Source organism: Saimiri boliviensis, chromosome 19, assembly GCF_048565385.1.
Source record: "Saimiri boliviensis isolate mSaiBol1 chromosome 19, mSaiBol1.pri, whole genome shotgun sequence".
NCBI classification, from domain to species: Eukaryota; Metazoa; Chordata; class Mammalia; order Primates; family Cebidae; genus Saimiri; species Saimiri boliviensis.
In genome coordinates this window covers 11,087,818-11,115,679 of record NC_133467.1, presented here as the reverse complement: position 1 = coordinate 11,115,679, position 27,862 = coordinate 11,087,818, and the positions used below count along the sequence as shown (strand labels likewise).

Here is a 27,862-nt window from a genome sequence, read left to right as displayed (position 1 = left end):
GCTTTGCTATGGAGCCTCTATAAGCCTACTCCCTCAAAAGGGTCTCACCCTATTGTCATGCCCTAAGACTCATAAGGCACAGGATCTGAAAGACAGCTTTGAGCTCCTCCGCCTTTCAGATGACAAGGCTGGGACCAGAGAGGTGAGAGAGCTTGACCGTGATCATCACTGAGGCACCACCTACTTTCTCAGAAATGTACTTTGTGCTCTTGGAACTTTATGACAGAAGAGCAATACAACAATAAATGAAAGTGGGGAAATAGAGGGGAAAAAACCTCCATTCATTACATTATCAGCCTTCAACAGTTCCCACTGTAATCTGAGGGAATTCCCTTTTTTTTTTTCCAGACAGAGTCTTGCTCTGTTGCCCAGGCTGGAGTGCAGTGGTGTGATCTCAGCTCGCTGCAACCTCTGCCTCCCAGGTATAAGCTATTCTCCTGCCTCAGCCTCCCAAGCAGCTGGAAGTACAGGCACCTGCCACCACGTGCTGCTAATTTTTTGTATTTTTAGTGGAGATGGGGTTTCACCATGTTGGCCAGGCTGGTCTCCAACCCCTGACCTCAAGCAATCTGCCGACATCGGCCTTCCAAAGTGCTGGGGTTACAGGTGTGAGCCACCATGCCCAGCCAATCTGAGGGAATTCTTGTCCCACATATAACAAAGTAATTCTCTCTAGCCCTGATCCTACTTACTTAAAACTACCTCTTACAGCATTTACCCACTTCTGCCTTGCATGACAGTTACTGGTGTTCTGGACTTGTTTCCCCTTTTTAATTTATAAGTTCCTTGAAACAGAGACTATCTAGTCTCACTTTTATTTAATCCAACACGCCATTTATTGAGTAACTACTATGCTAGATACTGAAATACAAGCATGAGTAAGTACAGATTTCCTCTCTTAAGAAATTCGTAGAGTAGCGGAGAAGACAAACATATACAGGAAGCAAATGTCTGTTGTGGGCCAGACATGTTAGAAAAGGAGGCTCAAAGAGGGAGAAGATGCCACCCTGGTGGTTGGGCATGGCAGGGGCAATGGCACCGAGGATGATGAGTGGGTGGCAGCAGCTGGACCACATAGGAACAGGCAAGGGAATTTAGCCTTTGTCTTGCAGTCATTGGAGCCACTGGAAGTTCTCACACAGATCGCAGTGATTTTTTTTTTTTTAAGATCACTCTGGAATACAAATGGAGGGGACAAGAGCCGTGGCTGGGAAATCAGTTTGGAAGTGACTGCATTAGTCCTGGTGAAAAATGAAGGTCTCAACCAAGGCAGTGTTAGTGGGGATGGAGAGAAACAGGTGGACTTAAGACATGTTTAAGAGGTCAGCCTGACAAGGTTTAGGGAAAGAGACATTCCCTGGATTGATCCCAGGTACAGATTCCATGAGAAATGGAGGCCAGCCGTATGGGTGAGGATGGCCTTGCCCAGGAATGGATCCTCAAGGTTCACATATGGACTTCCGTATCCAGAGCCCCCTGAATTGTACATAAACGAATGTGTGTGCTTGAGAGTGTGTTTCCAGAATCACATTTTACCATTTAACAACCACTGCTATAGTCGCAAAAGGGAAAAGCATCAAGAACAGAACTTTAAGGGGAACAGCAACACCTAGGGAATTGCACAAGAGAGCTGGCTTGACGTTGAGATTAGTGCCTCTCATTGAATTACAGATAAAATTTGGTAGATTTTTCTCTCAGGTTTAACTACTAATATTATCAATCACAGATCAATTGAATCCTGGGTCTTATTCTTAGATCTTTCCAAGATCTTTCTAATCACTCAAAACGGTAGCCTTCCAGCTTTTGGGACTTGAGAGCCTTTTCTGGAGGAAATTCTTTCGGGGAGCCTTCACTCTTTTGCCAGGTGTCCCTCCTCTTGATAGGCTATTAGAGCTTACTAAGGAATGGCCTTAGAGTTTCCATTTTGAGATTTAAGATCGGCTGAAGGATTTGTTCTCAGACCCCCCTGCATATTCCATGGTCTGGAGATGGGGGAAGGGTGAGTGAGAAAGAGAAGGATGTTAAGAGTGGGGACAGGCAGTGAGAGGCAAAATGCCAGTCAAGACATACGCCTGCTGTACCAAAGCATCTCATGTGCCCCGTAAATATGCACACCTGCTATGTGACTGCAAACATGAAAACAAAACAATTTAAATTTAAACTTAAAAAAGAATTTGTAAAGTCACAATAAATCTGTCAAACAAAATATGGAGGGAAGAAAAAGATAAATGCCTGGATATCTTCTCCCAATCCCACGCTCCCTCTCTCCCCAGACTGCCATTGTGTCTGTGGTTTTTCTTCTAGAAAAGACTTCACTTCTACTTTCACTTCTTCAGGTAATTTACTGCATCCACATCTTTAAAGTCCTTTGAGCAGCTTGTGGTTGCCCTTAGCAACAGCTGCACACACAGGTTTTGCAGGCTGTTTCTGACCTAACCGTGGGATCAAAGTCTTTCAAAGTGGCACAGGATCAGAGCCCAGCCCTCTGTCTGATGTCTGGACATTGTCTGCAACCTCCCTGCTGTTCCATCCATGCTTGGTCTCACCTTCACCCCCACCCACACCATGCATGAACCATTTTCACTGTTAGAAAGTTCTTCATTAGGCCAGACATGGAGGCTCATGCCTGTAATCCCAGCACTTTGGGAGGCTGAGGCGGGTAAATCACAAGGTGGAGAGTTCAAGACCAGCCTGGCCAACATGGTTAAACTGGGTCTCTACTAAAAATACAAAAATGATCTGGGTGTTGTGGTGGGCGCCTGTAATCCCAGCTACTTGGGAGGCTGAGGCAGGAGAATCATTTGAACCTGGGAGGCGGACGTTGCAGTGAGCTGAGATCCACGTCATTGCACTCCAGCCTGGGAGACAGGGCAAGACTCTCTCAAAAATAAAAGAAGGTTCTTCATTAGCCTGAGCCAAACTCCTCTTCCCTAGAACTTACACACGCTGGTGGAACAACTTCTACAAAGGGTCAGTTTGCCATCCCCTAAAACATCTGAAATTACCACTTAGAATTCTTTTCCTTTGTTATTTGCTCTGAGGTATTTGTGCAGGATGAGAGGGAGGAGGAATTCAGATGAACTTTCATTTTGAATTTATTAATCTTTGTACTAATTATTCCATGTTGACTATAAACAAACCTAAAAATGTAGATAGGGTGATAGAAGAAAATGGATTTTCCTACAATACCACCATCCAGAGAGAATATTTTGGTCTATGCCTTCCAGACTTTATTCTGTGATACAGAAATGGGACTATGCTATATGTACTGTTTTGAAATCTGTTTTTTAAATTTAACATCCACCATAAACTTTTCCTGTGTGAGTATATATGCTACTTATTTATCTGTATTAATTTATTCTTATACATATAATGTTAGTTTATATTCTCATTTTTGCAGCTGAATTGTATTTCTTCAAATGAATTGAAGCAGGTTTTGAAAATGCATTTTGCTGGGAGGAAGCCAGGTTTTGATGCATTTCTTTATCATCCCCATTCTGTGGCAGCTCAGTGCCTTATAGTAGCCCTCCATGGTTGACCCCGTCAGGGACACTGGTGGGGTGCCACACCAGCTGAATATCGGGCCCATGGTGGTTACCTAGGCTCGTTGTGCCTGTGACAGCTGATTTATAATCTGGCGGCAGACCTGCCTTCCCTCCCCAGTGAGAGCGTCTGCCTCACCTGCTGATTTATTGCATAACTGTCCCCAGAAGGGCCAGTCACACTTCCCAACAGAGGCTGGGAAGGTACTTCTCAAACACCAAGTCCGCAGCACCGAGACCCCTTGGGTTTCCCTCTGAAATTCTCCAGTTGGTGCAACATTGAACCACTTACTTCTCTGTCTGGTAGTAGAGCATCCCTCGTTGGAAGTAAGCCACTGCCAAGTGCTTGTCTCGGTTAATGCTTCTGGAAAAGGCCTGCGGAGAGAAGGGACCAGCCATGGCCACAAAGCAGGGCAGTGAGGAAGTGTGAGATGAGCCACAGCTCACAGAGCCCTAGCCCCCTGCGGTGCCCGGCTCTCCTATCTGCCCTCCTCGGCGTCTCAAGGCCCACCCTGTGCTCTCAAGGTGCACCTCACTCTCCTCTCACATTTAGGAACTCGAGTCTGGGACAACAGCAGGCATTCCTTGTATCGTCGTTCCAGTTCTGCTGTAGATCTACAAAACATTCCTAGAGCCATACCTATACCACCTGATTTCCTCTTTTCTTAGTCATATATGGCTTAGAAAAGCTACCCAAGAATCCAATAATGGCCGGTTGCGGTGGCTCACGCCTGTAATCCCAGCACTTTGGGAGGCCAAGGCAGGCGGATCACTTGAGCCCAGGAGTTCAAGACCAACCTGGGCAATATAGTGAGACCCCCATCTCTATGAAAAATTAAAATATTAGTCAGGTGTGGTGGCGCATGCCTGTAGTCCCAGCCACTTGGGGGACTGAGGTGGTTGGATCGCTCAAGCCCAGGATGTGGAGATTGCCGTGAGCTGTTGACGGCACCACTGCACTCCAGCCTGGGCAACAAAGTGAGGCACCCTGTCTCAAAATAAAAAATCCAGTGATACAAATAAAGACAAAGTAGACTATGAGGGTGCCGATGTGAATGGATTATCACCAACAGAAATCTTAAAAGAAAGACTAAAGCAATTTTCCCAAAGGCTCTCATCATTTTAAAAACGGACCTGATACTATGAAGCACCTTCTTTGTAATTGTCTCTGAACTTCTTTTCCGGGACTAGAATTCAGAATAGATAGTTTAGACGTTTGCCTGATGCTAATCAGAAAAATACATATCCATATCTAAAATATAGTTAGTTATATTTAATGACCTCATTTCTGAGTTCCTTTTTCATTAGTGTATCTTTCATTTCTACTACTGCTGTTTTAATAACATATTTAGATAGAAGCTTTGAGCCAGTAGGCGTAAAGTTACTAAATCAGTACTTTAAAATCTTTGGTCCTCTATCTTTCATTCATATGAATTTGACTGCTATTTGCTCTAGTTTCTTTGGGTTCTTCGAGTTTGAGCAGAGTACAATTTTACTGTGAAACAAGGCAGCAAGACTGTGCTGTGAAGTGAAGGCAGCGTTTTTGGAGGTAATAATGATGTGAAACAAAGATATAGTTCCTATCCAACACAATGGAGCAGCTTGTCTAGGAGAGCAGTAATTATGATTTATTGCTCCTTGGAAGATAAAAAAAGATAGGGAAATAAGAGAAACTTCTTTGAAAAATGAAACATTAGCCAGGCGTCGTGGTACATGCATGTAATCCCAGCTATTCAGGAGGCTGAGGCAGGAGAATCGCTTGAACCCAGGAGGCAGGCGTTGCAGTGAGCTGAGATCGCACCACTGCACTCCAGCCTGGGTGACAGAGCGAGACTCTGTCTCTTAAAAAAAAAGAAAAACGAAACATCTTTTACATAAATATCTAACGGAATTATGAAATTCTAACCCTTGTTGCATTTCTTTTAGTCCTATGAATATATTAAACATTCAGTTTAAATAAAAAATAAAATTTACTGCAAATGAAAATAATGAAGATGTTATATAAATGATTACATTTGTTTACTGGACACACTTATTACATGAATAGTATACAATTAAAATAACAAGTAGGAATGCATATAAAATGCTACTAGGAAGGGTTCAAAGGCAGAGGGAATGAGAAGGCTAGAAGCAGAGGAATGCCAGGAGAAGCAGAGCCCTGTGAACGTGAAGGCCCGGGAGCTGAGAGGTGAGTGGTGGCCCACACAGCCTTGCCAAGGGTCCCACAGGCCAAGGCAGGAGACTACAGTCCCTGCTGGCATAATGGTGCCAGACTAGCTGCCAGTCTCTTCTCGCTGACAATGAGCACTTTGTGTGCGTCAGCCCTCAGAATGTGTGGTGAATGTTCACTCAGCCCCCCGCGGGCCCCCGAGAGGAGGTGGGGCCCCTGTCTTCCCTCCAGCCAGAGGTGGAGGGCCCTGCACGCACTGCTCTGGAGCCTGAGATTGACTAGCCAAACTGTGTGAGAGCACTTCAGTCACTCCTCTGTCTTCCTGTCAGGAGGCTGTGGTGGAGGCTTGTTGACCTGTTCTCAGACTGTGGGAGCAACTGGTTCTTTGAGGAACCTGGGGAATCAGCCATCTGTCCACACATCCACACCTGGCAAAGACTGGCACTAAAGGGTAAAAATATTAACTAACTTTTAAACAGTGGTGTGCAGTTCCACAGGACATTAATAGTTAGGTGTCTCACTTAATTTTCATGATATTTAGAAATGCAGGAAGCTGAAAGCCAGACGCTTACATAGGCTCCCTAGCTTGCTTAAGACTGAAAGTCCAGAGCGAGGCAGAGGACCCGCTTGCCAGCCTCAGCATCCTTAATACAGTCTCCTGCATAATTGGTCAGAATTGTCACTTGAGATAAAACCTGTTTTTAGTAAGTGCCTCCCTTAAATCTCTTGAGCAGGCAAAGTCGACACACATGAAAGTCTTGGAAAGCCAAAAGAGGCGCCTTATAATCAATAATCAGGTGTAAAGCCATGCGACCGATAGAGATTCTGTGCCCAGAAGGAGTTCTGTGTAGAAGAAAATATGACTAGGGCAGCCTTCATAAAGGCGTTAAAGACACTCGTGAAATGATTTGAATTTAGAAGATGGAGAAAGAGGCAACCCTGGCTGCCCCTCAGAACCACCTGAGAGCTTTTAAAACTGGCCACCTGGGGCCCCTCCCAGACCAGTTAAATCAGGCTCTCTAGGGGTGGAGCTTGGGGAGCTTTTGTTCTTTTCAATCTCCCCAGAGGTTAGGCTTCTGAAATGCCACGGAGTTGCGAATCATAATAACAAATGCACACAGGAGGCCCAGAAAGAGGCACCTCCACTCACCTTCTCGGCTTCCGTCATGTTTTTCAGGATGGTGTGCATGCAGCCGATGTTGAAGCAAATCCGGGAGTGGGGGTCCTGGACTGCACTGAAGGCGTCCAGGGCTCCCTTCCAGTCCTTCTTGTCAGCTGCCAGCACCCCTTCATTCCAGAGGCTAATGGCCTCCGCCAGGGACATGATCAGGTAGAAACCAGGAGGCCAAGAGAGCTGCCAGGAGACAGGGAGAGGACAGGTTGGGGCGTCTCCCCCAACAGCGCTGCCCTAGTGGCCCCTAAGGTGTTTACTTTCTGGGCCAGATGAGTAGAATGGGGCTCAGCCTCCCTTAAGATAACTTCTCAGTGTTGCAAATGTATCAGGAAATGTCCCCACCTTTTGGCAACTGACTCATAACCCTACCATGAGAGAGAAAAGGAAAGAAGCAGAGAGAGAGAGAGGGCGAGTGGGGGCGGAGTGTGGAGGAGAGAGGAAGTACATCAGATGCTGCCTGAAGGATCAGTTCCCCAAAATGCTTCTGCTCTGTCAGCCAGCTCCTCCTCTCTCTCCCACCCCTGTTTTGTGGCAGCTTCTGGCCAAAGCTCTGCTTCTAGAGCCAGGCCAACCCTGGCCGGTCAAGGCACCCTCCTGGTGATAGTGACAGGAGGCAGCCAAATGCCTAGGCATATAGGGGTAGGTCCCTGGTGAAACCCCACCTTCAAGCCCAAAACAGCCTGAAGGCTGAAAGACTAGACTGCTGGTCCCAGATGAAACCCATGACCTAGAGTGAGAACTTCTGTTCCTGTTTGTCTGCCCTTTAACCAATTGAATGTTGCCTTTTTCAGTACTACCTATGACCTGCCCCTCCCCTATTCTGAGCCCATAAAAGTCCCAGACTCAGCCACATTGAGGGGACTTTCCTGTCTTTGGGTAGGGGAATCTCCCCTGCATCCCCTTTCCACTGAAAGCTGTTTCATCACTCAGTAAAACTCCCCACCTGGCCAAGTGGGCAGGCCATTTCCTGCAGTAGGTTATGTGGCTCATTGAGGCCTGGGCAGGGTGTCACCAGCCAGAGGTCCCCGGCTTACATAGCGACCGAAAAATAATCGTGTCACTGGGCCTTGATTTCCACACCCTTGCTAAATGGGAGTGATGGACAAGAAGATAATTCTTTCCAGTCTTGAATAAATTCCTTGCTCACTTTTTCATAATCCCATAGACTGTGTTAATATGTTAGTTTTTATCTTGAGCTGAAATTGTCATTAACAAATTTTTGAGACAGGATAGTCTTTGGATGCCCATCTGGGCCTCAAATAACTTTTTTTTTTTTTTTTTTTGAGACAGAGTTTCACTCTTCTTGCCCAGGCAGGAATGCAGTGGCACAATCTCAGTTCACTGCAACCTTCACCTCCTGGGTTCAAGTGATTCTCCTGCCTCAGCCTCCTAAGTAGCTGGGATTACAGGTGCCTGCCACCATGCCCAGCTAATTTTTGTAGTTTTAGTAAAGACAGGATTTCACCAAGTTGGCCAGGCTGGTCTCGAACTCCTTACCTCAGGAGATTTGCCTGCCTTGGACTCCCAAAGTGTTGGGATTATAGGCGTGAGCCACTGCACCTGGCCAAAATAACTTTTATGAACACCCAGGAAGTTCAGAGGGGACCAAGTTCCTGCAAATGTCAAAATTGGGAGCCAGATATGACAGTGAATTATGACTTCTCCCATCCTCCTGTGAAAACTGAAGAGATGAAGGTCCTACCTTGATGACTAATGAATTTGCTAGTCTCTGAAAAAACAGATTTAAGAGTTCTTTCCTTGCTTTCCTGGAAAACTAAAAATCAGTAAAACCTCCCAGAGGAATAACTGTGGGTAAAGGGTATAGCCAATTTAGCTAACTAAAATCCTGGCTTCTTTTTAGGTAAAATGCATGTTTATAGGGGTCAAATACTTAGATGCAAACTCTTGTAGTAACTGAAAGAACTCACTCATTATCACCAAGCTTCCCCTAAAAGCCTGAAAATAAAACTTAAAAATGTATACATCACAATGCTTGTAGGATTGAAGGTGTGAGAATTAAGAAGACATGTGTGTCTTGGCACAGATTGTTTTCCTGTGTTTATAAGGCCTTCCCAGCTCATTTCTTTGCCTGGCAAACTCCTACTCATCCTTCAAAGCCCAGTTTAAATGTCACCAACTCTGCTAAATCTAGCCCCCAACTCCAGATAACAGGAGAATTTTTCCCTTCTTTGTACCACCTCTACCAAAACACTTGCATCATACTTAATTGCAATTTACCTCTTCATGGTAAATTGAGACCACGCCTTTTCATTCTAGGATCTCTAGCACTGATACTCAATACATGATGAAGGGATGCATTCTAAAAGAAATTAGAAATCATTGGTAAGTGACCTGCAGGTAGCAGTGATGCCAGGAAGAGGTATTGCTATTCCATCTACTGAATAAATAATCAGGACTTGACTTGAAATAAATAATCAGGACTTGAATAGCACATTAATTATTCCTGAGAAAACCAAGTGGATTTGTAGCTAAGTTAGACATTTTTTTAAAAAATGTTTTTCCTTTCTTATTATCCTACACTGACACACAGAAATCTTAATCTGACCACCAAGACTTTTCTAGCCTTATCCCCAGAACTTTCCTTCACAATGCCATACAAACTCTGCTATTTACTTCATTTCCTGCATCTGTGCTAATTAGACTCGTCGTGCTAATTCCTCTTTCTAGGCTGCCCTCTCCCATGTCTGCACCTTTAAACCAACCTTGCACAACCTTCGAAAGCCTGCTGAAATACCACCTTCCTTAACACACTGCCCTGAAATCCGTCCTGCTCGCAAACCCATGATCTTGCCTTTTGAACTGCTGCATCTCCTTCTCCGCACCTCCCACGTGGCCCTGAATCACTCTCCACCAATGTATGTGCATGCAAGTCTTAGCTCCTCAGTCAGTCAGTATGCCTGGGGAGGAAGTCCTGGGCTAACCCATGTTTCTATCTCCAGGGCATTAGCAAAGCCAGTCATGCTCATCTCCATCCACTTTCCATCCCTGTCTTCTGTCACCACCCAGGCCAAGCTGTCAGGATATAACCCGAGCTCCTTCCCATGGTGCAGGAAGCCCCCTGCCTGCTGCCCTGGGGTCATTCCATGTCACTTCCCCTCCTTCCGTCCCAGGAACTCCACCTACACAAGCCTCCTTTCATGGTCTCAGATGACCCAGCCTCTTCCCTCTGCCTATGACACTCTTTCCCCAAGCCTGCCTGGCCAGTTCCTACTCATTTTTCACTTCCTCAGAGTGGCCTTTCTGGATCCACGACCTTGCTACATGCATGGTTCTCTCTGATCACATATTTGCCACAGTTTGTAATTGTATGTCATCTGTGACATTGTTTCTGTCCCTCAATGTAGGGGCGGTCTATTTAATCATTACTTGATGCAGTTAGTAGATGGTCTGTTCAGCTACCGTTCATTCGCCTTCCTCCTTTTAGTAGAACCCCAGTTCTGTTCAAGCCTCCAGTTTCCTGAAGCCATGAGAAGAAACAGTACTTGTTTCTCTACTAGACGGCATTGTGAGATGTGTCTGGAACATGACATGGCAGCTGTCTTATGACCATGAGAAGAGACAGCTAAGAATAAGCCGCTGTCTGAAGGCAAAGAAAATGAAAAAATAAAAAGCTCAGACTCTTAATTATGTTGGGTGAGCTGTGTTGCATCGTCTGTTTTCTGCAAATCTGGCTTGGCACAGTGGCTCACATCTGTGATCACAACACTTTGGGAAGCTGAGGTAGGAAGATCCCTTGAGGTTAGGAGTTTGAGATCAGCCTAGACAACAAAGCCAGACCCCATCTCTACAGAAAAAACTAAAAATTAGCCAGACATGGTGGCACATGCCTATAGCCCCAGCTACTAAGGAGGCTGAGGTGGGAGGATTGTTAGAGCTCAGGAGTTCAAAGGCTGCAGTGAGTGATGATCATGCCACTGCGTTTCAGCCTAGGTGACAGAGCAAGACTCCATCTCTAAAAAGATAAAAATAACATTTTCCACGAATTTGAAGCTAATCTACCTTGGAATTTCTTGTTTGGTTAGATAATAAGTTTGTTTATTAAGTCATTCGAATCTAATTTTCTGTTAGTTATGGTTTAAAATGTTCTCACACACGCACCACTGTATTCTCGGTACCTAGTACAGGGCTTGTGGTATAGCAGGTGTTCAATAAACATTACTTGTTAAATAAAACTTGTTGAGAAATTGGTTGGGTAACTCAGTTTCATCTCCATGTTTTCAAAATTATTCCAAAATCCTGAATAAGCAGGATTTGCATATGATTGGTTAACAGATTACAAACTACTGTTGTATGTATTTATTCAGCTGGAGGCTAAGAACATTCCCAAGACCCTCCTTTTTTTCTGAGGAAGAAGCCTGTACAATCAAAACAAAATTCATTATTCCTGGGCACTAAGGAAATACCTCCTCTTTCCTACTTTTAGAGTTTAGTGTTCTATCGCTCTTTGACTTTTTCTGGTACGTGAGGCTTCTTTCTTAAACTCCTCAAAGTATAGAACCAACTCGCCACTGTCCTTCAGTCTTTAACCATGTTTAGCATAGCCCCAGGGATGTCGTAGGTGCTCTGTAATCATTAGCTAACTAACTAAATGAACTGAAAAATAAGAAAATTGAATCCAACTTGGAAAAACATAATTTTGTAGTTTGTCAGTATCATGTTAGTTGCATAAAGTGAGGTAGATTTAGACTAGTAGGGAAAAGAATGCACTTTGTTGCCCTCAAATCTAACATTGAATGGATAGTTTTATTGAGTACAAGAGGAAACCTTCAGGAGGTAGGCAGGAGAGCTCATTTATTAGATATAAACCTAGCCTGGATTTCACATGGAGGATACAGAAGGTCAGCAAGGGTCCTGTTGTTCAGCAATGCTGTTGAAAGCCCCAGTGCTTGAAGTCTTCTCTCTCCAGGAAGGCAAGTTAGTCCTGTCTAATCTATCATTGGATTGGTTTTCCATTGCTGCATGACAAATTACCACAAACTTAATGGCTTAAAATAAAACACATGTACTATGTCACAGATTCATGCGTCAGGAGTGTGGGCATAGTTTAGTTGAGTCCTCTGTTCAGGGTCTCACAAGGTTATAGAGGTGTTATCCAGGCTGCATTCTCATCTAGAGACTTGACAGGGGAAGCATCTGCTTCCAAGTTCCCTTGGGTTGTTAGTGGAATTCATCTGTAGCTACAGAATTCATAAAAGCTTGCTTTTTCAAGACCAGCGATTAAGGCAGAGAGAATCTCTGCTTCATTAAGTCTCTAACTCTAGACCAGGCGTCCCCAAACTACAGCCCGAGAGCCACATGCGGCCCCCTGAGGCCATTTATCTGGCCCCCCTGCCGCACTTCAGGAAGGGGCACCTCTTTCATTGGTGGTCAGTGAGAGGAGCACAGTACATGGAGGCCCTCCAACGGTCTGAGGGACAGTGAACTGGCCCCCTGTATAAAAAGTTTGGGGACACCTGCTCTAGACCGTCTTTTAAAGGAGTCACCTGATTAGATTAGGCCCACCCAGAGCATTCTTCCTTTTGATTAACTTAAAGCCAACTGCCTAGGGATGTTAATAATCTCTGCAAAAATACCTTCACCTTTGCCATGTTCTATTGATTAAAGGCAAATTACAGCTCTCTCCAACTCAAGGGGAGGGGATGACACAAAGGCAGGTATCATCAGGGGTCATCTTAGAATTCCACCTGCCACACCTCAACAGTTCCAGTCTTCTTCCCCGACTTACCAGTGAGGTTAATTATTCCTGCCATGTGCACTCACAGAAGTTTCTCTCTACCTCTCCTAATGTGTGTTCAAGCACACGTGATTGTAATTACTTGTTTAAGCAACTGTCTTTCAACTAGACTGTAAGCCCCAGAAACACCAGATCCGTGTCTTAATTTATCCACTGTTAAACTGTGAAGCTCAGAAATACAAGATCCGTGTCTGATTCTTTCACAGTATCTTTTGTGCCGATCATGTGATGGATTTTTAACATATGTGTTAAACAGCGATAACATGGAAGGTGCTTTTAAACTCAGTGTGATTACTTAATTTGCTTGGCTAATATATCTGTCCTAGCATCCTAGATGAAAATGAGGGCATATATAATGCCTATTCATTTAAAGACTCCTCTTTATTATTAGGGTCTTTTTCATCTTTGTACCCTTGACACACATAATGTCTAGTACCTGCATAGGTGGGCACTCAGTAAAAGTTTGAATAATAAATGAATGAATGAAGGAAGGAAGGAAGGAATAGCAATTGAAGATCGGAATCCTGAGTGAAGCAAGTAAATACACTGGATTGTCACTATAAATTGTCCTTTGACATTTCTCTGCAGATCCAAATCCTGTCCATCTGTAAAAGGTCAGCTTAGACTCACCTCCTACATGAAGACTTCCCTCACCTAAGCTAGTCTTAGTAATTTTCCTTTTTCTGAATTCCTGTAGCATTTTATGATTAAACCCCAAAACACAAGCAACTCTATTACACTATCTATTTTTTACCTTATCTATCCAGCTAGCTATAAGTTCTTTGAGGGCAGGGAGAAGGCTTTCTATTTCTTTACATTTTCCACAGAACTGGCACCTAACATCTTCTATCAAAGGCTTAATAAATATGTGCGGATCTAAAAAGTGAAAAAAGAAATATGGCTGATGCCGTAAGATTCTAGTCCTGCATATCTTAGTAATGCTCCTTTTTGGATGCAGTTGGCCTTTTCAATGCTGTATTTTTCTTCTAGAGTACCCATTCACTAAAAGCAATCTAGTCATAGAGCCAGGGATCTCGTCTCCATATGTTTAAAACTCCATAGGTTTTTTTCTTTAGGAAGATTCATGTCTCAGGGTAGTTCATGTGTGTGTTTCCCAAGCCAGTGAATATCTAAGGGAAATGATGCTCTAACAACACAGTTACTGATGTTGAAGGAGTAGAAACTGATCATGTCATTACACAAAAAAGCAGAGAGGGGCACAGAAGAGTTAGAAATGTGCGCCCTATTTAGCAAAACAGAATTTTTAAAAAAAATTAGATTCAAGAGGTACATGGTATATTGTATGATGCTGAGATCTGGATTTCTATTGATCCTGTCACCCCAACAGTGAACGCAGTACCCAGCAGGTGAGTTTTCAACTCTTGCCCACCCCTCTCCTTTCCCACTTTTGGAGTCCCCAGTGTCTGTTGTTCCCATCTTTCTGTCCATGTGTATTCAATGTTTAGCTACCACTTATAAGTGAGAACGTACAAGATTAGATTTTCCACAAATCACAATTTTTAAAGATTCCCTTTTCCTCTCCCTGTAGTGTCCCTAACAACAAAAACAGTGTCTGGACATACGATAAATATTTGCTGAATGACTGAATGAATGAATAAGTGAAGAGTGGACATCTATTAGGGTACATGCCTCTCTCTTCTCTGGGAACTGCCTGAGTCCTGGCTAATTGGACCATGGTGGGTGTCTGATAAGCTGGCTTCATTAGGTTATGTCTCCTGTGAATCGGAATTTAGGACTGAGAGATGTATAAACTTAGGGGCTGTGGTTCTACTGTGCTGTGCCCCGAGGCCCAGGAAAGCAGAGGAAGCCAGACTACTCAGAGAGAATGGAACAGATGCCCAGCGAGGAACAGAGACAGGAGACAGAGAAACTTTCCAGCCTTTGGTTCTAGCCTTTCCTTCACCCCATCCAAATTCCTGCCCCAAGCTTAGACCCTTGCAATAAATGTCAGTGTTTGCTTAAGTTTGCTCTAGTTTTGTTGTATGCTGAAAATAGACTTGACTAGTACAAAGTGAAAAACAGACGTCAGTCCCTGGGCCAAGACTCTAAAATAATCGATTGCTGAAGAGAGATAAGAGATTCTCAGACACAAACACAACCATGTGCTACTCAGGAATCCAGAGATGAGGGAAATTGGGAGGCAATGAGACTCCCCTGAGAACGCTCTGCGGAGGCCAGACATGCACAGATGATGGAAGGCATGGCTCCCGACCAAGGAGAAATCCAAATGCTTGGCAGAGGCCAAAGGCAGAATATAAGGAAAGACAAAGCCCAGAGTGAGCTGAGGCAGAAAAAAAAAATTACTAAGGACAGCACAAAGGTTTTTTTAGTGACAGAGCAGCAAGAGTCATGACTTGGTGGGGATGGCGTCACTTTCACAGATGTCAGGGAGAAAGCAAAACTGCTCAGCTTCTATTTTGCTTCCTGCTCTACAGGGAATCGAAGACCCAGACAGAGGATGGTGAGAAAGTTGTTAGCTGCTTTAGAGAAATTCGTTTTATCAAATGAAGACTCATTCAATTCCAGGAATCGACAGAATTTGCAAGTGTGATCCCTAAAATATTATCAGGAAGCCAGGAGGGATGGGCAAGTATGAGTCTAGCTTTCTAAAAGCTGTGAATTAGAAATGATATCAAAGACTTACGGGCTGAGCTCTGGAAATAATTATAAAATATAGATTTTTAAACAAAGGCATTTACAAACCAAAAGGAAGCTATTACCTTTAGGAACTAGCATGAGTTTACTAAAAATAAGCCAGGTCAAAACAAACTCTTGACTAGTTGCAGTGGCTCATGCCTGGAATCCTAGCACTTTAGGAGACTGAAGTGGGAGGATTTGCTTGAAGCCAAGATTTTGAGGCCACCCTGGGCAACATAGCAAGATCCTGTCTCTACTTAAAATAAAAAACTAGCTGGTTGTCGTGGTGAGCACCTGTAGTCCTAGCTAACGAGGAAGTTGAAGAAGGAGGATTGCTTGAGCCTAGGAGTTTGAGGCTGCAGTGAACTATGATTGCACCACTGTACTGCAGCCTGTGAACAGAGTAAGACCTTATCTCTAAAAACAAAAACAAAACAAAAGAAAACTTTTTTTTTTTTTGAGATGGAGTCTTGCTCTGTCACCTAGGCTAGAATGCAGTGGCACTATCTCAGCTCACTGCAATCTCTGCCTCCCGGGTGATTCTCCTGCCTCAGCCTCCCAACTAGCTGGATAACAGGCAAGCACCACCATGCCCGGCTAATTTTTATGTTTTTAGTAGAGACGAGGTTTTGCCATGTTGGCTGGGCTGGTCTTGAACTCCTGACCTCAGGTGATCTGCCCACCTCAGCCTCCCAAAGTGCTGGGATTACAGGAGTGAGCCACTGCACCCTGCCCTCTTTTCCTTTTTTTGAGAGGACTGTCCTGATAGGTGAATTGGGAAGGCGCCATCTGCCAATATCAGTAAGATATTTGGCCAAGATATTCCTTAGACAATTTACTTGGCTAAACATTGTGTCCACTGAATCTTCTTAACATATTAATGTCACCTTGTGCTTTTACCTTTTCTCTAAACATCTTGGATCAGATTCACAAATAGCTCAAAGTTTGGAGAGAAAGTATCAACATGTACATCAAAATTAAAATATTTCCTGACTCACATGATTCACAAAAGCTCCAAATGTAGTTTGATAAAGACAAATGTAAGACCGGGCATGGTGGCTCATGCCCGTAATCCCAGCACTTTGGGAGGCCAAGGTGGGTGGATCACCCGAGGTCAGGAGTTTGAGAGCAGCCTGGCCAACATGGTGAAACCTCATCTCTACTAAAAAAATACAAAAATTAGCTGGGTATGGTGACACGCACCTGTAGTTTCAGCTATTTAGGAGGCTGAGGCAGGAGAATTTCTTGAACTTGGCCAGCAGAGGTTGCAGTGAGCTGAGATCACACCATTGCACTCCAGCCTGGGCAACAGGAGCCAAAACTGTCTCAAAAAACAATACAAAAAAAGACAAATGTAAAGATCTGCTCCTAAGTATAAAAACCCAACTGCCCAAACATCAGAAGATGACAATTCTTGACAGTTCTTAAAAGCGTGCATCACAAGAGGGCCTAGCCGTTTGGGTTGATTGCAAGCTCAGTGTGAGTCAACAGAATCATGTGGTTGCCAAAACAGCTAATGCAATCTTAGGCTGCATTAACAGAAACGCACCCAACTCTTGCGTCAGATGGTTCTTGACTCAACCACCCACCCCACCCAGAGACCTGGGTAATCTCTCCATTGGCCACAGCAGGAAACTGGCACCAATTCCCCAACTTGAAAAAAATGCTTACAGATCCTCTTCTGTTCACAGCAACTATTATCTGTCATCCAGGGCTCCTACCCTGAACTGACTAGTGTTCACATCCATTTCCCCAGAACTCTTGGCTCAGATTAGAAGACACTGTCTAGAGAGTATTTATTTCAGTCTTTTTTTCCATCTGGTCACAGATCGACTACCAGTGCAGACGTGGCTTGTGCATTTCTCCGCCAGGAGATACAGCCTCTTCACTCTGGGGCTTAGACTCTTTCCTGGGCTTCAGGACGGTCAGCAACATGGCCCTCATCAGCAGATCATCTGACAGAAGAGCCTCCCAGAATGATGGGGTCCTCCACTTTCTTCTCAGCACTAGGGCTGGACCTAGCTTGTCCAGGGCTTTTACCTACTTGACAGAGCTTGACAGCGCACAGCCACGCCATTATCCCATTCATGTGAGCACCAGGCAGGGAGGTGAGGTGACCACATCAGAGCTATGGTTCCCCATGCAGGGATCTATCCCATCAATAGAAGTGATCAATAGTGAGATCATTTTAGGCACTACATGGACACACATTTTTATCATAATATGTATTGTTTTCTTTTAGTTCCTTATTTTGGAGAAATAATATATTCACATGGTTCAAAAATTAACAAATACGAAAAATTTTCCTCCTGTCAGCATCAAACTCTTCTTGCCCATCAGAAACCACTTTTATTAGTTTGCTGGCATTCTTCCCTCAGAGAAGGTTTAAGCATATGCATATGTAGACCCTCTGTCCTCTCCTCTTCTAGGCACATATCATTAGATATACAATTCTGCATCTCACTCTTTAACAATAGTCTCTCTTTTTTTTTTTGAGACGGAGTTTCACTCTTGTTACCCAGGCTGGAGTGCAATGGCGCGATCTCGGCTCACCGCAACCTCCGCCTTCTGGGTTCAGGCAATTCTCCTCCTCAGCCCCCTGAGTAGCTGGGATTACAGGCACGTGCCACCATGCCCAGCTAATTTTTTGTATTTTTAGTAGAGACGGGGTTTCACCATGTTGACCAGGATGGTCTCGATCTCTTGACCTCGTGATCCACCTGCATCGGCTGCCCAAAGTGCTGAGATTACAGGCTTGAGCCACTGCGCCCAGCCTAACAATAGTCTCTTATCTGTACATAGAAAGCTTCCTCATTCTTTGTTTATGGCTGCATAATTTTCTGTTGTATAACAAGTGCCCCATTACCCAATTCCAATACAGTGTCTCCAAGAGCATGCCATCATCATCATATTTTGACGAACATTCTTGTATATACATCATTTCACATGTCTGTGAACATATTTATAGAATAAACTTATGGAAGTAGAATAACTGAATCAGAGTGTTTATTTATTCTAATGTACATTTTTTAAAAAGTATAGCTAGCACACCAAATCCACAATTTCATTATTAGCATTTTTTTAAATGAGGGTACGTTTTAAAATGGCAAATCAGTGAGAGGAAAACATAAAGCAAATCTTAGCACTGATGGCTTGAAAATATGGCTAAAATTTATGGAAGTAGCAAGTAAAGGGCTAGAGTTTGAGAAACACCTATCCAGAACAGAATTATCACATCCCCTACCAGAAGCTCCTAAAGCCTGTATTTTCTTACAGCATTCAAAGGTGTCACAGGTAGAGTACCGGGAAAGAGAGAGCTTTGGAGTTAAGAGATTCGGGTTTGAAGCTTAACTTTCCCCTAGCTGGCTGTGGGTCTTACAGCCTCACTTTTCCTATGTGGAAAGGTGTGTTTCCTGGTGGCTATTATAATTCAGCTATTCTGAGTGAATATTTGTCCTGCCTAGCACTTTTCCCTTTCAACATGCCTTCTCTGTAAACACATTTATGATGGGAGCCTGAAATTAAGCCAGATACAATATGTAATCAAGTGTGAACTGTGCAGTCACACAGGAGCCCATGCTTATAATGTCCCCACCCTTGCTTTATTTCTTTGCTGTCACCATCTTAAAAATCTTAATAATTCAGAACAAGAGGCCCATATTTTCATTTTGCATAGAGACCCTGCAAATTCTGTAACCACTCCCACATGGCCTCCTCCTTCCTATCATCCACCTCCACCTACCACCTACCAACTGTCTCCTATTGCTCTTGAAAGTTGTTGCTGTATGGAGCCTCCCATTCTTGGGGCCATCTAAGGAGGCTAAATCTTGGTGACTTCTACTGCAGTCTGGCGTTCCTTCTGCTGACACCATCTGTCCTAGTACTTCCTCTCTCAGGGCCTTCTTTATAGGATGCTGTCAGTGCCACTCAGGAGAGTGGCTTTGGGAGGCTAGTACCAACTTCCCCTGCGTATTCTGGGGGGGTCTTCACTGGTCAGAGCCTGGGTTTGGAGGCACCTTGGTGATTTTTTTCCCCATTGGGCCCCTTTCTCCATAGAAGCCCTTAACTGCCTGCGCTCTTCTTATTCTGTGTTCGGACCAACGAAGCAGCATGCTTGGAATCTGAAATGCTGGATTCAAATCCTGACTGTGTCTTGTGTTACTCGAGTGAACTTTCACAAGTCCCTCAAATTCTCAAAAGTTTCAGTTTCCTCATCTGCGAAGTGATTATAGAACAATGCCTAACTTGCTGGCTTATTGTGAGAATGAAATTTATGACCGAAAGTGAACATCGCTTTTGTTTGTCTCATGGGGTGCTGATCCTCTGTCCCAACATTCCCACCTCCTACTCCAGGCTGACTTGAGCAAAGGGCTGGTAGAGTGCTGGGTGCCACCTCCTCAGCTGGCCTGCGGACACTCAATTCCACCCTGTCCAAACTCCAAGCAGTTTTCTCTCAGCTGCAGTTTGCTCTGTAACCATTTTCTCGTTAGAATTCCTAGCACGCAGAAGCTTTGCAGAATAGTCAATCACACTGCAGGACTATTAAAGCCATATAGTTCATGACATTGTGTCCAGTGTCATTAAATGCTGTGGTGTCCCCTTTAACACAGAACACTGGACTTTTTACTTTAGAATTGATTGTCATTTGTCACTAAACACAGTTTATCATACTTCCCTATCTTCCTGTTTGGATTGTCTTCTTAGTACAATCTGCTTAGTAGCTGAACATCTCTCTCTCTCTTTCTCTCTCTCTCTCTCTCTCTCTGTTTTTCTCTCTCTCTTTCTTTTGAGATGGAGTTTTGTTCTTGTCACCCAGGATGGAGTGCAATGGCATGATATCGACTCACTGCACCTCCGCCTCCCGGATTCAAGCAGTTCTCCTGCCTCGCCTCAGCCTCCCCAGTAGCTGGGGCTGCAGGCGCCTGCCACCACACCCAGCTATTTTTTGTATTTTTAATGGAGACAGGGTTTCCCGCATTGGCCAGGGTGGTCTCAAATTCCTGACCTCAAGTGATCCACCTGCCTTGGCCTCTCAAAGTGTTGGGATTACAGGCGTGAGCTACCGTGCCCAGCCATGGACATCTCTTTATTACATCCATTGCTCTTGCAGACTCTCTTGTGCTCTCTCCTTCACTCCTGTCCATTGGGACATAGAATGGTGGAAGGAAGGTGGGGGACAGGTGCTTTGAATTCTAGAGAAGCGGTTTCTAGCAGGTCAAAGAAACATGCAAGAAGCTATTGCAATACTTCAGGAGAGAAATAACAATGCTAAGGCACCACAGGAAGAGAGGATGGATGTGGATAAATGCCAAAGGCAATGTGACATTTCATGTGGAGAAAAAGGAGAGTGACTGGGAGGCTGGTGACACCCATCGCTGCCACAGGAAATGGAGTGGTGACCTCATCTACCCCTCAACTTTTATACGAGTGACTCTCAAGGCAAGCTTCTGGCCATATTGTCTCCGCAGAGCAGAAATCTGAAGACAACTGATATGGCCTTTAATAAATGGGGACTGAACTTTGGGGAGGCCCTAGTTAAGACTGCTGGAGCCCTGGGTGGGGACTGTGGGCAAGTATCAGAGAGGCAGGAGGAGAGTGGGAGCACGGTGGTCAGCCACATCCGACTCAGCTCTTCAAGGAGGGAGGCTGATCGTCCAGAGGGCTAGGGGAGGGGAGGGAAGCCAAAGGCCATGGTGAGGTCACGGCAGAGCAGTGGGCAGAGGGGGCAGAAGTCAGCGTGTGAAGAGCTGAGGAGACAGTGGGGGCTGAGAGGATGAAGGGCTGGCTGCTCTCCCTGAACTTGGAAAAGGAATAAATGATGCTGCCCACAGGTAAAGTAGCCCAGGGAGAAGGGGGACCCTGGGTCTGCAGCCCCCACCCCTCTGCCTGTCTTCCTCACCCTGGGCTCCCAAGCCTGTGCAGGCCAGAGTCTTTCTGAAACTTTGGCCAATCTGTGGTAACACCTTTCCCGTGATGAAACATGTTTTTTCTTCTCCTTCCTGCATCTGCATTAGCTGCTTTCCTCCTGAACAGAACTCAGCAGCTAAACTAGGCTAAACCCCAACTCATTTCTAACAGAGTTCACCAAATAAGCCGAGAAATGCCGAGGGCCTCGCAGGGATCAGTGTCAGGGATTCCAGGGGCTCTTCAGAGCCCAGCTGCAAGGGGCCGAGGTCTGGGGTAAAGAAGCAGCCATGCTCCACATGCAGTTCCCCTCCTCCGGACACATACCTCAAAGGCAGCATGGATGTGGAGAGGAAGTGAGGGCTGCAGCCAACCAGCGTAGTCCTCACCAAATTGGTGTGCGGAAGTGGGGAGGGCACAGGTCTACCCATGTTCTAACCTTACCTTAGAGAAGGTTGGGGAACAGAAGGCTGAAACCGGTTGTGTGCAGAGTTCTCAGGCCTCTGCCAAAAATGAGCAGGACCTTCTCCTCTTCTTTCTCTCTCTCTCTTTTTTTGAGGTGGAGTCTTACTCTGTTGCCACCAGGTTGGAGTGCAGTGGCCTAATCTCAGCTCACTGCAACCTCCACCTCCTGGGTTCAAGCAATTCTCCTGCCTCAGCCTCCTGAGTAGTGGGATTACAGGTACGCACCATCACCCCTGGCTAATTTTTGTATTTTCAGTAGAAATGGCATTTCACCATGTTGGTCAGGCTGGTCTTGAACTGCTGACCTCATGATCTGCCTGCCTCTGCCTCCCAAAGTGCTGGGATTACAGGCGTGGGCCACCATGCCTGGCACAACCTCTTCTTTCCACTGTCACTGCCCATTGTCATGTGGCTCCCCAAAGGTGAGTCTGAGTCCATATTTCCAAGCTTTGCCCTGAAGACAATTAAATCTGATTGCTGTGGCTCTAGAGGCTTAGAATCTTTCAGGGGCAGGAGAGGTCCTGGCAGTAACAGTTACTCTCTCTGAGTTCTTAGGTGCCTAGAAAGCTCTCAAGTACTTGATATGCATCATTTCATTTGGTCCTTACGCAAACCCATTGACAGTAAAAGAAACTAGTTTTTAGGTTAAGTATTAATCACTTATTTAAGGTTCTAGACCTCATAAACGATGAGGATTAAACCCAGGTTTGTCTGACTCTAAAGCCAAACTGTGCTCTGCAAAGAAAAGGGAAAGAGAAATCGCCACTTCCCCAGCATTTCACTGAATCTGAATACGTTTCATTATTTTTTTCTTTCCTAGAATCCAAAGCATGTCAAAGACATTTCAGCTGTAAACCTGGTTATTTTTTCCTATTAAGAACAAACAGGATGAACCAGGCACAGTGGCTCACGCTTGTAATCCCACCACTTTGGGAGGCCATAGTGGGCAGATCACTTGAGCCCAGGAGTTCAAGACCACCCTGGGCAACATGATGAAACTCTGTCTTTACTAAAAATATAAAAATTAGCCGGATGTGGTGGCATCCGTCTGTAATTCCAGCTACTCAGGGGGCTGAGACAGGAGGATCACCTGAGCCTTGGGAAGTTGAGGCTGCAGTGAGCCGTGATTGGGCCACTGTACTCCAGCGTGGGCGACAGAGGCCTTGTCTCAAACAATACACAAGCAAACAAATGATAAAAGCAGAGATCTTTCTTTCAGGAATGGTGCTATCCTGCCTAGGGCAGGGAATGACTTGGCCCTTAGAAGTGTCCTAAAATTCTTATCCATGACCCAACAGAGCCAAACCCTCACTGACACAAGTACAAAAGCTGTCATTTCCTGAGGGCAGCGGGGACTAAAGCCAGACCTTGGCAACTGGGGAAGAGGTTAGGAGCTGGAGGGGTCAGAGGCTTCTATCAGCTTGAGAGCCTGCCAGGGCACACTGTGTCTTGAGGGATTTCATGCTTGAATTCACAGCCTTGCCTTCTAACTTTCAAAAAGTTTAAAATAGACTAGAAATGTTTCCTTACCCTGGGGACCAATACAAGTTTCTGTAAAGGTAAGTACATATAAAAATTAATACACAAACAGCCAGATCTTTAAAATACATCCAAGACATTTGGAATTTGGAGCTCCTGGAATGGTGCTGTGTTTTTCCTGTTTCAGTTGTGGTGCTGGCCTCCCAAGAGCTGATCCCATTGCCTTGGCCTCAGATGTGCTGGCTGAAAGGAACTGGGCCTGTAGTTCCGTCCATGCCGTCAGTGAGCTCCTTGGGCCCAAATGCCTTTTCAAATCCCATAGGGCAACCTGCACGTTTCCAGATTTCTTCTCTGACTTGGGCTGGGGCACATGGACAGAAAGGTAGGCAGAGGGGTGGGGTGTGCCTAGAACTTGGGGAGGTTGGAATCCCAGCATTTTGGGAGGCTGAGGTGGGAGGATCACTTCAGCTCGGGAGTTCGAGACCAGCTCAGGCTGGTCTCGAAATCCTGAGACCCTGTCTCTGCAAACAAATGAGACTCTGTCTCTATAAAAAAAATTAAACAATTAGCTAGGTGTGGGGCACACACCTATAGTCTTACTTACTTGGGAGGCTGAGGTGGGGGGATCTTGTAAGCGCAGGAGGTTGAGGTTGCAGTGAGCCGTGATTGTGGCACTACATTCCAGCCTGGGCGACAGAGTGAGACCCTGTCTAAAACAAACAAAAGACAAAAGAAATTGTAGGCAGAGGAGCTGATTGTCCTGCTCTTTAATAGTAGGACTGGCGTTTGGTGCCGTCTAGCTTTCCTGAGATTATTTGTGAAACTACAAATAAAGTCCTGCTAAGGTAATTTGCCAAAGTCACATAGAGACGAACTCGACTGCTAGATTTTCTCTGCCTGAGGAAGCAGCAGGTGAATCTTGGCCCCCTGGGACTTTCATTTTAATTCTGGAGAAATCTGTGTAACCTGCTGATATTCCCACTGAGCTGTTTTCAGATTCTAGATTCTAGAGCAACCTGGGTACCAGCTGGAGACCCAGACACACAGTGGGTCTGGCCCACCGAGCTTGAGGAAGAGCACTGCACAGTTCACAAACAGGAAATGTCCTTTCGCAGAGGGCTTTTTTTTCCCTCAAGACAGAGTTCTGTCTGAGGAACAAAAAAAATGTGTTTAGTTGACCATGAAGTAACCTTAAATATCAGATACTTCCTACTCAATTCAGGTAACTAATTAACAAATTGGCCTTTCCTTATATCTTTAGGCCAAATGGTCATGCTTTAAGTTTAGCAATTCAAGGTCTAGCAATTCACTTTCATTTTGTTTATGCAAAATTCACAATGCTGTATCTCTGCAGTAACTATTCATTAGTATCTTCTAAACTACATTGTAATCTCTCATTAATCCTTATTCTCACTGTTGTTTTAACTAAGAAAAGAAAAAGAACTGAAATCCAGGGTTGATGGCAAATTTAGTTAAGTCCTCAAATAATTACAAAGCACCAATTTGCATATGACAGTGGTCTCTCGAGCAAAAACTAGGATGTCATCCTTGCCCCAAAAAAGTTTATATGTAATTCAAGATTATCTATAGAAGGCCTGGGGTAAAACATTCAGTGAACAATGCTAGGCCAAATGAAAATACAGTAGACAGCTGTGCACATTGGCTCACGTGTGTAATCTCAGCACTTTGGGAGGCCGAGGCAGGTGGATCACCTGTGGTCAGGAGCTTGAGACCAAACTGGCCACCATGGTGAAACTCCATCTCTTCTAAAAATACAAAAATTAGCCAGGTGTGGTGGTGCACACCTGTAATCTCAGCTGCTCGGGAGGCTGAGGCAGGAGAATTGCTTGAGCCTAGGAAGCAGAGGTTGTAGTGAGCTGAGATCACACCACTGCACTCCAGCCTGGGCAACAGAATGAGATCCATCTCAGAAAAGAAAAAAAAAATACAGTAGTCCCTCGTTATCTGCAGGGGATGCATTCCAAGACTCCCAGTGGATCCCTGAAACCTCAGATAGTACCAAGCCTTACATACACTATGTTTTTTGCTGTATAGTAATGGGTAGGGTGCATATACAGTGTGGATACACTGGACAAAGAGATGATTCACATTCTAGGCAGGGTAGATCCGATTGTATGAGGTTTCATCATGTTACTCAGAACGATGTGCATTTAAAACTATGAATTACTAATTTCTAAAGTTTTCCATGTAATATTTTTGGACTGCAGTTGACCAGGGTAACTGAAACCTCAGGTAACGGAAACATCAGAAAGTGAAAGTGTGGATACCGGGGGATTCCTGTAAGCTCTATATGGTATGGGCTGGACACCATTTCCAGAAGATGTCACGGCCTTGTGCTTAATTTCCTAAAACTTTGAACACATATGTTCAACTGAATTCTGCCTTGTTCCAGAATCAAAGTGTTCCAGCAGACTGGCTATTCTGATGTGCCATCTTCAATGAACCAAAGGGATTCCTGTTTCTTGGTTTTGGCTGTCTTTCAGCCCCTTGGCTTTCAGTAAGATTTTCTGTGCCTTTTATACTGTGTGAAACTAAAACACCTGTCTAGACCTTCGATGGCTCTTTGGGGTCCAGTTTGCTGTGTCTCAAGCCAGCATTTGATGGGCTGTCATTATTACTCTTGCTTTAGAAGTTATTTCCCAAGCATTTGATCACTCAGGTTGAGGTTTCTGCACTTCAGCTGATTGCTCCATGCTTCCGTCCACCCAGCACCCATTTAGGGAGGTAAAATCATAGACTCTTACGTTCATTTGCTCTTCCTGAACTTGGGTGAAAAACACCTGTTACTTTTGGCCAATTGATTACCCCAATTCAGCTCTCAGAACTAAACCACCCACATCCAGGGTGAAAAAGAGGAGCCTTTGCATTTCTAGGGGAGGCCAATGATAGGCCAGGGAGTGAGGAGGGCAGAGGAGAAAGAGCTCAGGCATGGGTGGTGAGTCCAGGGTTAAGAATTCATAGTCTCTCTTTTTGCATGAATCTTATTCATAGTCTCTTTGCATGCTCCATAGCAGGCCACCAGGCGGCACTTGTTAAAGGATAAAAGGAGTCCTCTCATCCTTATCCAGTTCTTGGGTGTCTCCTGAGTCACATTCAGAATGGGGAAGTAAAAAGGGCTCTGAAATAAGCTTCAGTGTCACGTGGTTCTTCTTCCCTAATTGAGTCTGGCAGGCCCGAGCACAGGGGCCTGGGAAACATCTTTTTGGCAAGGGTAGAGGGGAAATCTAGTGCCCTCTATTTTCCCATTCAGTATCTAAGCTGACACTCTGGATGAAAATTTCCAGAGGGCTGGAGCTGAACCATAATTATCCTGTTGTTGTTGTTTTTAAAGTGTACCAGTTAGTACACATGTGATTTTTAGGCTTAGAAAACATGTCTTCATGATAAGAGGGGTGCAGAAAAATCTGCAAAAAAAAATCCATTTCAGAGAATTGCACTTCTGTGGCAAATATGCATATTCCTACTAATACAAATACTAAAAACAAAAGTCTTCATTTCTCCAAACTCTCTATTTTTAGTTCTGTTTCTATTGGAGGCGGAAAATATAATCTCATTCAGCTCCAGGCATTCTTAGGCACTTCAGGTTTAAACCTATCCAAGTTCCTCTACTCCAAAATCCCCAAACTTTTCTCATGATCTTTCATGTCTCCCTTTGAAGCTACCTATTTCTGGGAGAGGTGAGCATCTCTCCTCTGGACTCCAGCATCCCTGTCCAGGGTGTAACTCTTGTTTCTCCTCCACTGGTCTCTTTATCTTCCCTTCTTTATCTTCTGGTGGGTGCGGGGGAGGGGGGTGCGGTGAGAGCATGGTGTGGCTGGAAGAGGAGAGGCTGGTGGAGGGTAGAGATTGGTCAGCAAACACTCTGCATCCTGTCTTTCACTGGGAGATGTGGACCATTGCCAACTATTTGTCGTTTCTGTTCTCTCTCCACCATGGCAATTCTGTAGAACAAATGGCAGCATCTTGCTTCTCCACAGGAATGGGGGCAGGTAGGGGAAGTCACAAAATAAAAGGGAGGATGGGTGGGGGACTCATCTATGAATACTTCACAGGTATCACATCGCAAATGTTGTTTGTGCTGAGATGCTCTCCTCTCTTCTGTTACTCCATCCCTGGTATGGCTCACTATCAACAATGGATGCACCATAGCTGATTGCTGAGCAGGGCCAGCACCAAGGGCTTCACTTGGAACAGCCTGGAGCTTAGGGTAGAAGGTCCACAGATCTTTTGTTCTCTCAGCATTCTGAAGAGAGGTGTGCTTGGGCTGAGCCAGGCAGGATACACTGAGATCCTTAGCCCAGCAGCCTGTGCAAAACTGGCACTGGTTTGCCAGAGGACCCAACTTAGCTGTGCTCAAAGTCCCGACCCACAGCAACTGTGGATAATAAACATGTTGTCTTAAACCTCTAAGTTCTATGGTAATTTTTAATGTAGCAGGAGATAAGTAATATAGTAGAAAAACTGAAATGCCCATTTTCATAGTTCTATAAAGAAATACCTGAGACTGGATAATTTATAAAGAAAAAGAAGTTCAGTGTACTCACAGTTCCACATGGCTTGGGGAGGCCTCACAACCATGGTGGAAAGTGAAGGAGGAGCAAAGGCACATCCTGCATGGTGGCAGGCAAGAGAGCATGTGTGGAGGAACCGCCCTTTATAAACCCGTTGGTGAGACTTACTCACTGTCATGAGGA

General features: G+C 44.9%; 1 protein-coding gene across 7 annotated transcripts in view; it reads right to left on the bottom strand.

Moving 5' to 3' along the window:
• The window catches only part of NCF2 (neutrophil cytosolic factor 2), a 71,525-nt gene that overhangs the window by 32,360 nt on the left and 11,303 nt on the right, over positions 1-27,862 (bottom strand). The window contains exons 4-7 of one of the 7 annotated variants that reach the window (XM_074389963.1): positions 23,752-23,857; positions 16,503-16,624; positions 6,863-7,066; positions 3,835-3,917 (exon numbers count right to left, since the gene is read on the bottom strand). In XM_074389963.1, coding sequence (XP_074246064.1) covers positions 3,835-3,917; positions 6,863-7,036 — 257 coding nt within the window. In that variant the 5' untranslated portion in view covers positions 7,037-7,066; positions 16,503-16,624; positions 23,752-23,857. Of the gene's footprint in view, positions 1-3,834; positions 3,918-6,862; positions 7,304-7,548; positions 8,220-16,502; positions 16,625-23,751; positions 23,858-27,862 lie in introns of those variants that run through there. The other 6 variants (XM_074389964.1, XM_074389965.1, XM_074389966.1 and 3 more) reach the window with 6 other exon arrangements.